This window comes from Argiope bruennichi, chromosome 7 (genome assembly GCF_947563725.1).
Source record: "Argiope bruennichi chromosome 7, qqArgBrue1.1, whole genome shotgun sequence".
NCBI classification, from domain to species: domain Eukaryota; kingdom Metazoa; phylum Arthropoda; class Arachnida; order Araneae; family Araneidae; genus Argiope; species Argiope bruennichi.
The window spans coordinates 91,043,913-91,060,491 of record NC_079157.1 but is presented as its reverse complement, the minus strand read 5'-3'; the positions used below and the strand labels follow the sequence as shown (position 1 = coordinate 91,060,491).

The window sequence follows — 16,579 nt, the reverse complement described above, 5'->3', positions numbered from 1 at the left end:
CATGACTTTTCACTTTTAAAGTGCTGACAATGGAGCTGACGATTTGCTGTTGAACGAATGGGTCAAAGTAGATCTTCCTGAAGGTTTTGCCATGTGGTGAATGAAGCAGGAATAAGATTCTGCTTGGCATTAAATTCGTTCTATACAGAAGTAGAAAAAACAGTGGACATATTTGTTATATTTCTCCACAAATCTCTCAGGACCGTGGTGTCTGGTGGAGAAGTCTCGGCTTTGGACTTTGTCGTGTAAGTGAGCTTGGCGCACGTTAAATCCTTTGCAAGATTGGGGTAAAACGCACACTCGCTGGTGTGGTGTGGAAGTTTGGAAAGGGGGGTACCATCTCAGTTGTCGTCCTCGTCATCTGACCGTGGTTCAGAATTACATAGTCCATCCTAAAATAACTAATGTTGCTTTAAAAATGGAATGTTTTAAAACAACCAGCAACCTGAACTTGATTCTCTCTCCGTTTTCACTTTTCTCTATCTCAGCAAACATATTCATCTGTTGAGTCGCAAATCAGCCATAACAACTTTCATGTAGCTTACCAGCAACCAGATATAAGGCAAACAAAGAGTTAAAAAAACGGATATTAAAATATCAATAAAACATTTTAAAAACGCACACAGTCGATTCATGAGAATGATCTTATTACAGTGATTGATTTCACTCAAAGCCTCATGCAATATCAAGACTGAGTTAATATTCGTTTTTGCTGTATCAGGTGCATTATTGATGTTGACAATCGATTATGATTGATATTTTTGTACCAAAGTTACCTATAGATATCGATTCTCACATTTGTGCCGAGGTAAATAGCTGATATTGATATGAATACGATTCCAAATTGGGGCTTCTATTTTGGAAGGGGTATTGTTGATATGAGCCAATGGCCTCGGTTTTTACAGTGATTGACGGGTAGAGCAAAAAGGAAAGGAAGGGTTTTGTTGATGTGTTTTGTATAAGTGTAGTTTTTTCAGAGAAATATGCATTGTTACATGAGGCTCGAGATTATATAGTATTATTACGAATCTGTAATGTTGCTTCCTGGCACAATTAGTTCTATCGTAGGAAAGGTGGTTTTACGGATAATTCTATCGGATGCTGATAGGATGACGGATCAATAATCTCTGGGTTTGGCGACAAGCTTGGCGACTTTGGCGATAAAATGGATACTAGAATCTTCTGGAATTTCGGCGATAGGACCAATAGTAGACGAGTTATGCTTGATTGTTCGAGAAGCATCTTGGCCCTTGGAAGCTAAAAAGAGCCGGTAGTTCAAGCTGAAGTCAGTCATATGACGAATGCGTGTCAAGTCATATAGTTAGTCAGCGACGAATTAGTCGGATCTGTCCAGCGAAGCGCAGGCGCTGAGGGGAAGTTAAGCGATGAGCGAATTGAGAACTGAGCCATGCGAGTCGTGGAGACAAGTAATAAGCAGCATCAAGTCGTGTGTTGAATATTTAGTCGTATAATAATGAGTCACCAGTTAGATACAGCTAAAGCGAGGAGACAGTGGAGAATAACAGGCGTTTGGACAGACCTTAGTGAATTCTCTCTTCCTGTTGAGTTATGTATGGCCACTTTGTGTGCTGTTATGGTTGTTTACTACCCAGAATTTCTTGTGGGCTGCTGTTTGCTGCAAGTGCTGCTGTGTATTTTTTATGTATTTATCGGCTGTGTTTTGTCACCTGTGTATTTATGTCTTCGTGATAATAAAATTCGTGTTCTTCGTTGTTTTTTATTGAGAATTACTGTGTCATCATACATCCACTACATCGAATTCGAGTTTAGTGTAATAATTTTTCTGTAACACTATATATATTTATAGTTAAAAAACCTAACAGATCCTAACAGTGTCTCCGAGACACGATTAACTAGGCTTTATCAATCTAACAATTTTTATCAGATTAATATAGTATCAGCCGATCGGAAACGGATAAAGTCAAAAAAAATCATAAATCTAGTCCAAAAACTAATGCCCAGTACCTGATAAGTTTAAATCAATTTTGTGTACTTGATGCTTTTGCGCACCTGATACAAAGCATCAAATTGATACAATTTCATCTAACGATAAGTAGTATTTAAGATTCTAGAGACAAGAAACAGTAAATATAAGAATAAAAGTAAGAACTACAATATACAGTATACTCCCTAGTATCCGGTTCTTTATTAACCGACCTAGTTTTTTTTATGGTAATTAAATGAGGAAGGCAGGCGCTGCATTGCAACATTGCGAAGGCATTGGTAGTGGGTGTCTGCTACAATCTTCCTATGAGTTGTATGTAAAAAACTAATTGTGACAGGAAGAGCAGCGTTTTACTCATTGTTTCGTCAGTGTGTAACGTACCTCAATTGTTGCCGCTGTTCCTGATTATGACTGTAAAGTAGCACAGTATTCGCAATTTGTTCTTGGGGTATGCTTAGTGTTTTATAAGTGTACTACAGTGAAGATTTTTGTTTCCTGCATTTAAATTAGGCATTACAGAATTTATGTTAAAATGTGAACAGTTTATATCCTTTAATTTATTTTTTCTCTAATAAATTCTTGAAACGTGCAGTGCACACTATAAACTACCAATACAGATTCTCGTATTCTAACTTGGCACTTTATCGCCAACTGCTTCTATGATTCACCTGGCCACCGGTCATATTCTATGTGGCTTGAGATAAATGGAGGGATTAATATTCAATAAGAAGTGAGAAAATACATATTAAAACAGTGAGTTTTGGTATAAAATTTTTGTCTTGGGTGGGAAAAGAAAAGAGTTCACAGAATTCCGGCCTATCCGGGTTTTTTTTTATTATTCGACCAGGATTCTGCCACATTAGGCTGGATACTCGGGAGAGTACCGTATATAAATAAGAAAATTCCGGACTAAATGTACCTTGTTCCATTTTACCCCATCCGATTACGGTGGCATTCAATCCAGGTTTCTCCAAATTTTTGTTATCTGTCAGACATATCGGCCTGATGCGCTTCGAAAAAATGATGGTGTCCTTCAGCTTCAATAGAGCTATGTCATAGATGGGATATTCGCCGTATGTTCCGAATTTCGGATGGAACTTCACTTGGTGGATCCGAAATGTCACGAATTCGGAATTCTTGGATTGTGTTGCCACAGCCACGCTCGCATCTTTAAGAGAGACTTCATTATCTTCGGAATACGAAGCCGCTACCAATATGCTGGAATATAAAAATATTTTTCTTAATTATATTGTAAATGCAATGATGAATGTTGTTTTCCGCCATATATTTATATAAAAACTGCGGGAATTCTAATCATATTTGACCTAGTATATCTAGCGAAATGAATGAATCAAGAACTCATAATAAAGGATATAGATGAATGGCATGTTCTGTAAACCAAAACAACCTTGGAATGCTTAAGGTAATAGGTAATACTAAAGTAGGAATGATCAAACATTTTAAATATTTGGCCACATAAATAGCAGAAAAAGTTTTCGATTATATTTTTTATATATAAACTGTGGTGATTCTAGTCTATTTGGCCTATATATCTAAATGAATCAAGGACTCATGATAAAGGATGTGGTTATATGATATCTTCTATAGACCAAAACAACCTTGAAACGCTAAAGGTTAACACTAGGGCAGGAATGATCAAACATTTAAAATTTTTGACCACATAAATAACAAAAAAAAGTTTTCGATTATATTTTTATATAGAAACTGTGGTGATTCTAGTCTATTTGGCCTAATATATCTAAATGAATCATGAACTCATGATAAAGGATGTGGTTATATGATATCTTCTATAGACCAAAACAACCTTGAAACGCTAAAGGTTAACACTAGGGTAAGAATGATAAAACATTTAAAATTTTTGATTACATTAATAACAGAAAAAGTTTTCGATATCTTTTTTATATAGAAACTGTGGTGATTCTAGTCTATTTCGTCTAGTATATCTGGATAACTCAAGGATTCATGATAAAGGATGTTGATGAGTGTTATGTACGGTAAACCAAAACAACCTTGAAACGCTAAAGGTTAACACTAGGGTAAGAATGATAAAATATTTAAAATTTTTGACCACATAAATAACAAAAAAAAGTTTTCGATTATATTTTTATATAGAAACTGTTGTGATTCTAATCTTTTTGGCCTAGTATATCTAAATGAATCAAGAACTCATGATAAAGGATGTGGCTATATGATATCTTCTATCGACCAAAACAACCTTGAAACGCTAAAGGTTAACACTAGGGTAAGAATGATAAAACATTTTAAATTTTTGACCACATAAATAACAAAAAAAAGTTTTCGATTATATTTTTATATAGAAACTGTGGTGATTCTAGTCTATTTGGCCTAGTATATCTAAATGAATCATGAACTCATGATAAAGGATATGGCTATATGATATCTTCTATAGACCAAAACAACCTTGAAACGCTAAAGGTTAACACTAGGGTAAGAATGATAAAACATTTTAAATTTTTGATTACATTAATAACAGAAAAAGTTTTCGATATCTTTTTTATATAGAAACTGTGGTGATTCTAGTCTATTTCGTCTAGTATATCTGGATAACTCAAGGATTCATGATAAAGGATGTTGATGAGTGTTATGTACGGTAAACCAAAACAACCTTGAAACGCTAAAGGTTAACACTAGGGTAAGAATGATAAAACATTTAAAATTTTTGATTACATTAATAACAGAAAAAGTTTTCGATATCTTTTTTATATAGAAACTGTGGTGATTCTAGTCTATTTCGTCTAGTATATCTGGATAACTCAAGGATTCATGATAAAGGATGTTGATGAGTGTTATGTACGGTAAACCAAAACAACCTTGAAACGCTAAAGGTTAACACTAGGGTAAGAATGATAAAATATTTAAAATTTTTGACCACATAAATAACAAAAAAAAGTTTTCGATTATATTTTTATATAGAAACTGTTGTGATTCTAATCTTTTTGGCCTAGTATATCTAAATGAATCAAGAACTCATGATAAAGGATGTGGCTATATGATATCTTCTATCGACCAAAACAACCTTGAAACGCTAAAGGTTAACACTAGGGTAAGAATGATAAGACATTTTAAATTTTTGACCACATAAATAACAAAAAAAAGTTTTCGATTATATTTTTATATAGAAACTGTGGTGATTCTAGTCTATTTGGCCTAGTATATCTAAATGAATCATGAACTCATGATAAAGGATATGGCTATATGATATCTTCTATAGACCAAAACAACCTTGAAACGCTAAAGGTTAACACTAGGGTAAGAATGATAAAACATTTTAAATTTTTGATTACATTAATAACAGAAAAAGTTTTCGATATCTTTTTTATATAGAAACTGTGGTGATTCTAGTCTATTTGGCCTAGTATATCTAAATGAATCATGAACTCATGATAAAGGATATGGCTATATGATATCTTCTATAGACCTAAACAACCTTGAAACGCTAAAGGTTAACACTAGCGTAAGAATGATAAACATTTTAAATTTTTGATTACATTAATAACAGAAAAAGTTTTCGATATCTTTCTTATATAGAAACTGTGGTGATTCTAGTCTATTTCGTCTAGTATATCTGGATAACTCAAGGATTCATGATAAAGGATGTTGATGAGTGTTATGTACGGTAAACCAAAACAACCTTGAAACGCTAAAGGTTAACACTAGAGTAAGAATGATAAAACATTTTAAATTTTTGATTACATTAATAACAGAAAAAGTTTTCGATATATTTTTTATATAGAAACTGTGGTGATACTAGTCTATTTCGTCTAGTATATCTGGATAACTCAAGGATTCATGATAAAGGATGTTGATGAGTGTTATGTACGGTAAACCAAAACAACCTTGAAACGCTAAAGGTTAACACTAGGGTAAGAATGATAAAACATTTAAAATTTTTGACCACATAAATAACAAAAAAAAGTTTTCGATTATATTTTTATATAGAAACTGTGGTGATTCTAGTCTATTTGGCCTAGTATATCTAAATGAATCATGAACTCATGATAAAGGATATGGCTATATGATATCTTCTATAGACCTAAACAACCTTGAAACGCTAAAGGTTAACACTAGGGCAGGAATGATCAAACATTTAAAATTTTTGACCACATAAATAACAAAAAAAAGTTTTCGATTATATTTTTATATAGAAACTGTGGTGATTCTAGTCTATTTGGCCTAGTATATCTAAATGAATCATGAACTCATGATAAAGGATATGGCTATATGATATCTTCTATAGACCTAAACAACCTTGAAACGCTAAAGGTTAACACTAGCGTAAGAATGATAAACATTTTAAATTTTTGATTACATTAATAACAGAAAAAGTTTTCGATATCTTTCTTATATAGAAACTGTGGTGATTCTAGTCTATTTCGTCTAGTATATCTGGATAACTCAAGGATTCATGATAAAGGATGTTGATGAGTGTTATGTACGGTAAACCAAAACAACCTTGAAACGCTAAAGGTTAACACTAGAGTAAGAATGATAAAACATTTTAAATTTTTGATTACATTAATAACAGAAAAAGTTTTCGATATATTTTTTATATAGAAACTGTGGTGATACTAGTCTATTTCGTCTAGTATATCTGGATAACTCAAGGATTCATGATAAAGGATGTTGATGAGTGTTATGTACGGTAAACCAAAACAACCTTGAAACGCTAAAGGTTAACACTAGGGTAAGAATGATAAAACATTTAAAATTTTTGACCACATAAATAACAAAAAAAAGTTTTCGATTATATTTTTATATAGAAACTGTGGTGATTCTAGTCTATTTGGCCTAGTATATCTAAATGAATCATGAACTCATGATAAAGGATATGGCTATATGATATCTTCTATAGACCTAAACAACCTTGAAACGCTAAAGGTTAACACTAGGGCAGGAATGATAAAACATTTTAAATTTTTGATTACATTAATAACAGAAAAAGTTTTCGATATATTTTTTATATAGAAACTGTGGTGATTCTAGTCTATTTCGTCTAGTATATCTGGATAACTCAAGGATTCATGATAAAGGATGTTGATGAGTGTTATGTACGGTAAACCAAAACAACCTTGAAACGCTAAAGGTTAACACTAGGGTAAGAATGATAAAACATTTAAAATTTTTGACCACATAAATAACAAAAAAAAGTTTTCGATTATATTTTTATATAGAAACTGTTGTGATTCTAATCTTTTTGGCCTAGTATATCTAAATGAATCAAGAACTCATGATAAAGGATGTGGCTATATGATATCTTCTATCGACCAAAACATCCTTGAAACGCTAAAGGTTAACACTAGGGTAAGAATGATAAAACATTTTAAATTTTTGACCACATAAATAACAAAAAAAAGTTTTCGATTATATTTTTATATAGAAACTGTTGTGATTCTAATCTTTTTGGCCTAGTATATCTAAATGAATCAAGAACTCATGATAAAGGATGTGGCTATATGATATCTTCTATCGACCAAAACAACCTTGAAACGCTAAAGGTTAACACTAGGGTAAGAATGATAAAACATTTTAAATTTTTGACCACATAAATAACAAAAAAAAGTTTTCGATTATATTTTTATATAGAAACTGTGGTGATTCTAGTCTATTTGGCCTAGTATATCTAAATGAATCATGAACTCATGATAAAGGATATGGCTATATGATATCTTCTATAGACCAAAACAACCTTGAAACGCTAAAGGTTAACACTAGGGTAAGAATGATAAAACATTTTAAATTTTTGATTACATTAATAACAGAAAAAGTTTTCGATATCTTTTTTATATAGAAACTGTGGTGATTCTAGTCTATTTGGCCTAGTATATCTAAATGAATCATGAACTCATGATAAAGGATATGGCTATATGATATCTTCTATAGACCAAAACAACCTTGAAACGCTAAAGGTTAACACTAGGGTAAGAATGATAAAACATTTAAAATTTTTGATTACATTAATAACAGAAAAAGTTTTCGATATCTTTTTTATATAGAAACTGTGGTGATTCTAGTCTATTTCGTCTAGTATATCTGGATAACTCAAGGATTCATGATAAAGGATGTTGATGAGTGTTATGTACGGTAAACCAAAACAACCTTGAAACGCTAAAGGTTAACACTAGGGTAAGAATGACAAAACATTTTAAATTTTTGATTACATTAATAACAGAAAAAGTTTTCGATATATTTTTTATATAGAAACTGTGGTGATTCTAGTCTATTTCGTCTAGTATATCTGGATAACTCAAGGATTCATGATAAAGGATGTTGATGAGTGTTATGTACGGTAAACCAAAACAACCTTGAAACGCTAAAGGTTAAGACTAGGGTAAGAATGATAAAACATTTAAAATTTTTGACCACATAAATAACAAAAAAAAGTTTTCGATTATATTTTTATATAGAAACTGTTGTGATTCTAATCTTTTTGGCCTAGTATATCTAAATGAATCAAGAACTCATGATAAAGGATGTGGCTATATGATATCTTCTATCGACCAATACAACCTTGAAACGCTAAAGGTTAACACTAGGGTAAGAATGATAAAACATTTTAAATTTTTGACCACATAAATAACAAAAAAAAGTTTTCGATTATATTTTTATATAGAAACTGTGGTGATTCTAGTCTATTTGGCCTAGTATATCTAAATGAATCATGAACTCATGATAAAGGATATGGCTATATGATATCTTCTATAGACCAAAACAACCTTGAAACGCTAAAGGTTAACACTAGGGTAAGAATGATAAAACATTTTAAATTTTTGATTACATTAATAACAGAAAAAGTTTTCGATATCTTTTTTATATAGAAACTGTGGTGATTCTAGTCTATTTCGTCTAGTATATCTGGATAACTCAAGGATTCATGATAAAGGATGTTGATGAGTGTTATGTACGGTAAACCAAAACAACCTTGAAACGCTAAAGGTTAACACTAGGGTAAGAATGATAAAACATTTAAAATTTTTGATTACATTAATAACAGAAAAAGTTTTCGATATCTTTTTTATATAGAAACTGTGGTGATTCTAGTCTATTTCGTCTAGTATATCTGGATAACTCAAGGATTCATGATAAAGGATGTTGATGAGTGTTATGTACGGTAAACCAAAATAACCTTGAAACGCTAAAGGTTAACACTAGGGTAAGAATGATAAAACATTTAAAATTTTTGATTACATTAATAACAGAAAAAGTTTTCGATATCTTTTTTATATAGAAACTGTGGTGATTCTAGTCTATTTCGTCTAGTATATCTGGATAACTCAAGGATTCATGATAAAGGATGTTGATGAGTGTTATGTACGGTAAACCAAAACAACCTTGAAACGCTAAAGGTTAAGACTAGGGTAAGAATGATAAAACATTTAAAATTTTTGACCACATAAATAACAAAAAAAAGTTTTCGATTATATTTTTATATAGAAACTGTTGTGATTCTAATCTTTTTGGCCTAGTATATCTAAATGAAGCAAGAACTCATGATAAAGGATGTGGCTATATGATATCTTCTATCGACCAAAACAACCCTGAAACGCTAAAGGTTAACACTAGGGTAAGAATGATAAAACTTTTTAAATTTTTGACCACATAAATAACAAAAAAAAGTTTTCGATTATATTTTTATATAGAAACTGTGGTGATTCTAGTCTATTTGGCCTAGTATATCTAAATGAATCATGAACTCATGATAAAGGATATGGCTATATGATATCTTCTATAGACCAAAACAACCTTGAAACGCTAAAGGTTAACACTAGGGTAAGAATGATAAAACATTTTAAATTTTTGATTACATTAATAACAGAAAAAGTTTTCGAATATGTTTTTATATAGAAACTGTGGTGATTTTAGTCTATTTCGTCTAGTATATCTGGATAACTCAAGTATTCATGATAAAGGATGTGGATGAATGTTATGTTCTGTAAACCAAAACAACTTTGAAAGATTTAAGGTTAACACTAGGGCAGGAATGATCAAACATTTTTAATTTTTGACCACATTAATAGAAGAAAAAAATTTATGTTATCTTTTTATATAGAAACTGTGGTGATTCTTGTCTATTTGTCCTAGTATATCTAAATATATCAAGGATTCATGATAAAGGATGCGGCTATATGATATCTTCTATAGAACAAACAACCTTGAAGCACTTACGGCTCCGTCTAATGAATTAAGACAGGGATTTTCAAACATTTTAAATTTTTGGTCACATAAAATAATAGGAAAAGATACAATTCCCACCATAACAGGATTCTATAATTAAAATGAATGCATATTAAGTAGAATATTTTTAACTGAAGAATAAAATATTTTTAAAATTTAATTATAAAGACATTTTATATTTATTCAATAATATCAAAATTAAAACTCTTTCATTGTCATTAAATACAGATAGTCATAATATATAATAACAAATATTTATATATTTTTAACATAGCTAAACAAAAAATTTTTTATTAGTTTATTTGGTGCCTGTAACTTTGTTCCGTCTATATTTGATATTAAATTATTAATATTAAAATATAAATTAAATACTTAATATTTTATTTATTATTATTATATAAATTATAATGTTAAAAAAATTCTGTCTACTTGATTTTCTAAAAGCAGCGTTATAATTACGAATATACTTTACTTTAGGAAACTAATATTAAATCGTTAAATAGGAGTAAAATTATAAGGATTGGCTACAATTTTTACAGCTTTTTTCTAAGCATCATTAATCGGATGATTACATGAATTTATGCTGGTTATGATAAGCAAGTGCTTACATTTAAAATAACCTGTAAAGTTATGCATTGTGTTTTAGCAGACAGGTCAAAATGACAACCAGTCGAAAATTTTCTTTTGTATATGGTCAGTATAACCAAAATGGGGGGAGAGAGAGGAAGGGAAGCAGCGGGAATTATCTACCCATAACTTTCTTGCACTTTAATTAATAAAGTCGTAGGGTTATACTCTCGCCCTCTTCGTAAAAACTTATGAACCTTGCGCAAGGATATGACTAACATGAGAGCTTACATTTTTTTTTACGGAATTTCAGACATGAGAGTTGTGTGTCCGATGTGTTTCCGTAGTACATTAAAGAAAACCAGCACCTCTACATTAATTGCATGGCATTGGAGAACAGTAGCTACGAAATATAGATAACATGAATTTAGATTGCGATCTTTGGCATTTTTTATGGGCAATTAATCACAGGCATGCTGTTAATACACAAAAACCAGATGTATGTATTTTGGATAGTCTTTTTTTCGACCGATTGAAAATAAAAATTTGACATAAAGGTACAATTATAAAGACAAGATAAGATACCAAATTTCATTTCTTTAAGCAATTGTGTCTTTTAATTATTGCATTTGCCTTCATGTGAAAATATAAATCTGTAGATAGTCAACCCTTCGACAGATTTGATTCAAAATTTGATAAGTATCTATAAATTAGGTGCTAAAAATGGAACTGAATTTTAGTTATCTAATTGTTATGTTGTTGAATTATTACATTTACATACAAACCCCAAGGGGGGCACCTCGAAATGAGGATGAGATGCTTTCGGTATGGTGGTTGGATCTCCTCACCCTGGAGGGTACACAAAATGGTGGGGGATCCGGCTCTTCCCATCGATGACGGGACGTACTTCTTTCGGGAAGGGTTGTACCGTGGCCGGTGATGGCCCTTGGGACTCAACCACAGTTCCCGCAATATGGAATAAACACAAATTTTGTGTTTATTGCATACGTCAAGATTCATCTATCTAGTTCAAAGCGTTTTTGAGTTATTGTGTCCAGACATAATGCCAAAAATGTGTTTTTTGGTCTCACTGAGGTGTGAAATATGGAGATTCGTCAAAATCTCGAGCCCAATTTCTTAACGATTACTATATTTTTTTTGTATGTTTTGGAAAAAAAGAAAAAGGAAAAATAGTTATTTAAATAGTTTTTTTTAATATACCACGTTTTTAAAACAGACTAAATAGCATAAAATAATTTCTCTTACCCCCATGTAGATTTATAGTACATATTTCTAATCCTACATAGATTCTGAACTGCGTACAGATTCCTAACTTCATACAAATTGTTCTGAAAATTTGGGATTGTGAATTTTTAAAATTCACAATGCATTAAACCAGGAATCTTTTTGTTAAACTGTTTCTGCTAAACTATTTGATTCCAATTTATCTTACAATATCTTGATTTGGATCTCTATATTAGCTTGATATTTTTGAATAAAATTATTTTTAAATATCACAGCATATTTGAAAAATAAAAATAAAGAATAAAGAACGAATTGATATTTATACTTACTTTTTACCCACATGACCAGCAGTCAGTACATAACTTGGAGTAATTATTACACCAGCACCCCACTGCTCACCAGCAATACGGATTTGCACCTTTTAAAGATGATGAATGGAAGAGTAAGATGATGAATGTTGTGAGAATAAAGAAAAAAGTTGCGAAAAATTGATTATATAATTATAAAAATGAATAAATTCTTTTTGCATTAAAGTAATCTTTTCCTCTTTGGAAGCTAAGATTTAAAATATGTAATTGATTATAGTTTAGTTTCGCAGTTTATAATTATAATTTAATTTATAGTTTAATTATAATTAATTTGGCTTATGGTGTATAGTAGATTAGTAATAAATAATCATAGAACGAACAATTAGCAGCGTACAGAGTTCTCTCTGACGCTGCACTTCTTTGGAACTTTAAATAGTTGCTCCATTGGCAAATATTTTATTAGGAAAAATAAACAATCAGATGGAATGACAACACAGGAATAAGCTGATAGTAGAAGCTCCTGTAATTTGATGTTTTCAAAGGCAATTTGAGATCTAAAAGGATCTATAAATCTGCACCTTCTCATGATGAAAAATCCAAGATTTGACGTTTTTCACAACGGGAAGTTTTGAACAACTATGCTCATAAGTTACATGCATGCGCAGTACGTATTTGAAGGAATATATCTGCTATAAGGCTGATTGGTCATAGCAGATCCATCCATCCATCCATGCTGACCCTTTTCGGTGTTAGTTTAATTTATTCACTCCTAGAATAGTTTCAAAACTTTTCGAACTTCACATTAATAAAAAATTATAATAAAAAAAACCTTTAAATGCTTTTTTTCTGAAGTATTGTTTACTTTCATAGTCGCTAACACTTTTGAGATACAGTGAGTTTACTCCGATGATTATTCTGTAATTATATTGTATTTATTATCACATAATAAATTTCTTCTAATACATAAAATAAATCATTAACATTTTAAAAATGTGCTTGAAAAGCCAACTTAAAATGAACAATTATTAAAAGTGGGCCTCATATTGTGAACTGACTAAATCTGTCGTTGCCTGCTGTCCACAGAATTATAGATTTTGACCCGGCGATTTGTGCAGAGAGTTTTGAGTGATGTTTTTGTAATCATATATGTTTTAATTTACATATAATATTCAGACTAAACATTATTGTATGAATAATTTCAATGAGAAATATGTCAATTATTGAGATACACTTACTATCCATGGATATCTATGGAGGGGCTGCACGAAAGTGGTGGACACAATTCGGTAAATGAAAGGGGCTCTTTCAATACTTTCTCTTCCACAATCTAAACAGGGGAAAAATAAAAGAGAATTTGAACGAATTATGGAGACAGCTGAAATCAAAGAACACTTGGATATTAGATGATTTGTGAGAAATCATTTGTCACGTGACAGTGGTATCAGATGAATTGATACCATTATTTTGATATTTGAGTAAATGGCTCAAATATCAAGCTTGAGCTTAATTTGAGCTTAATATTTGAGTAAATGGTTGTCAAGTCGAGGATTGGATATTCAAGAGTGGCAACAATATAAGATAATCATAGACTGACTTCTCCGCCTCGCTCGAAGGCACACGGTAAAACTTGAATGATCGGACCGGTGTGGCAGTAACTCTGGCGAGAACTGTGACTGAGTCCTAAGGGCCATCACCGGCCACGATACAACCTTTATTAAGGAAGTACGTCTCATTGGGAGGTACTTCCTTACATCCCGATGGGAGGTAACACCCCCACCTTTTTGTATACCCACAAGGGTGGTGAGAACCAATCACCATGCCGGTAGCTTCTCATCCCCAACTCTGAGATGACGTGGGACAACTATCCCCCCGTGTTCCCCCCCTCGTGGGACAACTATATAATATGAACCATATAACCATAAGCGATTGGTATTATAGCGCGGATAACAAAAATCGCGGATAATCCGAAAAAAAAGCTAAAAACGGGTATAGCAAAAGAAAAAACAGTCATTCCAACTGAAAAATCGTTTTATGTACAATAAAACGTAAAATAAACAGCAGGAAATGTTTAACTAAGGCTTAATATTTTAGTATATCACTGAAAACTAACCTAAAATGCATTTTGTTAATGAAAACAGAAAAGTGCTTTGAACTTATGAGAGGAGTCAAGGATACACAGAAAAATGAATACATATGTACTGTTTTAATACTGTAATGTATTATGTAATTACAAAAGCATAACTGTAAAACTGCACCTTTTTGAAGAAATCAGTCATTTGTGTTTGCTTCTTGCTTTGGAAGCATTTTCTCTTTGCTTGGAAGAAAAAAAAAAAAAAAAACTTAGTGTGGCAGGCGCGGATAATCGGGAGTCTACTGTATCAATCATATCTATATGTACAATACTTTTGAGTACATAGATATAAATGCATGGCGATTTGAAATTAATTGAAATTTTTATAATTGCATTATATTATATCTTTTCAGTGTATTTCGCAAGCAAATGTGATAATATTCAAATGCTATTTCGAATATAATAATTATTGCTTATATACATTATAGATAATCAAGTGAATATATAGTAGTAAGTAATTTAAAGCAAGTTAAGACATATGTATTTTAAATTGATGATAAAATATAATTTAAGCATTATCTTAAATCATACATTTGAGTGCGACTTAAAAAAATAGAAATTTTAAGAGTTGATTCATTTTTTGACTTACCGCAACTGTCCTGAAAAATGGAATAGAGCAAATAATGAATAGTATATAAATACAAAAAGGCTATAAAAATAATTTTCAATCAATATTACTCAGTAAAATTTTTTATATGTACAAAACACATTTACAGACAATTTTAGATTCGGATTTTTTAAAAAGTCAAATTGAAAACACACACACAACTGAAAAATTAGGAAATAATAAAAATTCCCAATCTCTTTTTTTCCGTAGTGTTGATGGAAAACATACATATGATCCTTGATTCAAATTCTCACTTTATTATGAAATCATTGTTCTCATCTTAAATTTTGAATAAGTTCAAGGATTTTCTTGAAATTCTAGAAAACTAGTAATAACGAGGGGGGGCAACAAATTATCTCCATTTTCCCCCAAAAAGTTTTCCCAAACTCACCCTCAATAAATTTGCTTCCATGAGCATAACCAATGTTATTCAATTGCTAATTTTTCATTTAGGCCCAAATAAAGTCAGTTTTTTACCAACTATTTGAAAATTTCATTGGAAGTGTTTGGAATTTTGTCGTTCTGAAATTAGAATTTGAAGGAATATTGACAATTTCGAGATTTCTTAAAGAGATGGCCTGCTTCTTATTTAACAGGGAAATAGGTGTGCGGGGAAAACGAGGAGAAAGGTCAGTGATTGACCACTTTGTGGCTGGGGGCCAACTACTCCGAAGAGGATATCAGTTTGGTAAATCAGCCAGTGCATGGACAGGTTATGCTAAAGACAGCAACCAACTACAACAAATCTTGTCGATACTCCTTCGTTCAGTGGTGGCGGGGCGATTAGCTATACACAAGAAGAAGGTCAAAATAAACTTAAATCGTAGATCTTTTTAACTTTTAATATCTTATAAATGTATTATACACCACTGTCCTATTTTAAACTATCTTAATCATGTAATTTCAAAAGGAAAAATCATTGTAATACCGCTCTTTATCCTAAATTAGACCTTATACCAAAATGACATTACAATCCCAATACCATACGCAGACCCAAAACATAACATTTATAATTGAATACCAGCTACAATCAAAGGCTTAAGTATAGACATCAAAAGTGAAAGAGCTAAATATCAACCCACGTAAACATCATAAATTGCCCCTTTCAAGAAGACATGCTTAACTCTTTAGAATACTCTCACTCCTCAGAAGGGGGTGGGGATACAAAATAAACCGAGCTTTTTTCCAGAGCTCTTGCTAAGCTTTTACCTTTGTCCTGTTAGTTGCATTTTCTTTCGAGTTTTTTTTCCCACACATATCATTTAAACAGGACGAATTTAACACAAATCCTGTTTATTCAATGTCTGTTTATGAATTTCCTGTGGTTGATGCTCCACATAATTCCGTAGATAATTTGATAAACTGTATGAGCGTAAACATCTCCTAAACCATCTTTTATCTCACCTCTAATTTGAAAAAACTAATATATCCCGGAACATGCGCAAAAGTTCTTTGAGTTTTCTGATCAGACAATAAACAACACTGACGTTTCAATAAAGATTATTCCGAAGAGTTAGTAGCAGTAATTCTAAAGTTTAAGG

General features: G+C 31.5%; 2 protein-coding genes across 2 annotated transcripts in view; both read right to left on the bottom strand.

The window, feature by feature from the left end:
• Positions 1-16,579, bottom strand: part of LOC129975131 (tRNA wybutosine-synthesizing protein 5-like) — an 86,711-nt gene that overhangs the window by 38,595 nt on the left and 31,537 nt on the right. The gene's annotated exons all lie outside the window — the stretch shown is intronic.
• On the bottom strand, positions 1,118-15,456 carry LOC129975474 (serine protease 27-like). The gene is made up of 6 exons (XM_056088537.1): positions 15,430-15,456; positions 15,021-15,030; positions 13,536-13,627; positions 12,322-12,410; positions 2,886-3,184; positions 1,118-1,257 (listed from the first exon to the last, which is right to left on the bottom strand). The coding sequence occupies exons 1-6, from the start codon at positions 15,454-15,456 to the stop codon at positions 1,118-1,120; spliced, it is 657 nt and encodes a 218-aa protein (XP_055944512.1).

What these genes read in the sequence shown, in the direction of transcription:
- LOC129975474 (XM_056088537.1), bottom strand. Translation starts at nt 15,456, where the DNA reads ATGCTCATGGAAGCAAATTTATTGAGG. An exon ending in TCCATAGATATCCATGGATA is followed by an intron (nt 12,411 to 13,535) that starts GTAAGTGTATCT and finishes CATCTTTAAAAG; the next exon opens with GTGCAAATCCGTATTGCTGG. An exon ending in ATGGGGTAAAATGGAACAAG is followed by an intron (nt 1,258 to 2,885) that starts GTACATTTAGTC and finishes GGCTCTTTTTAG; the next exon opens with CTTCCAAGGGCCAAGATGCT.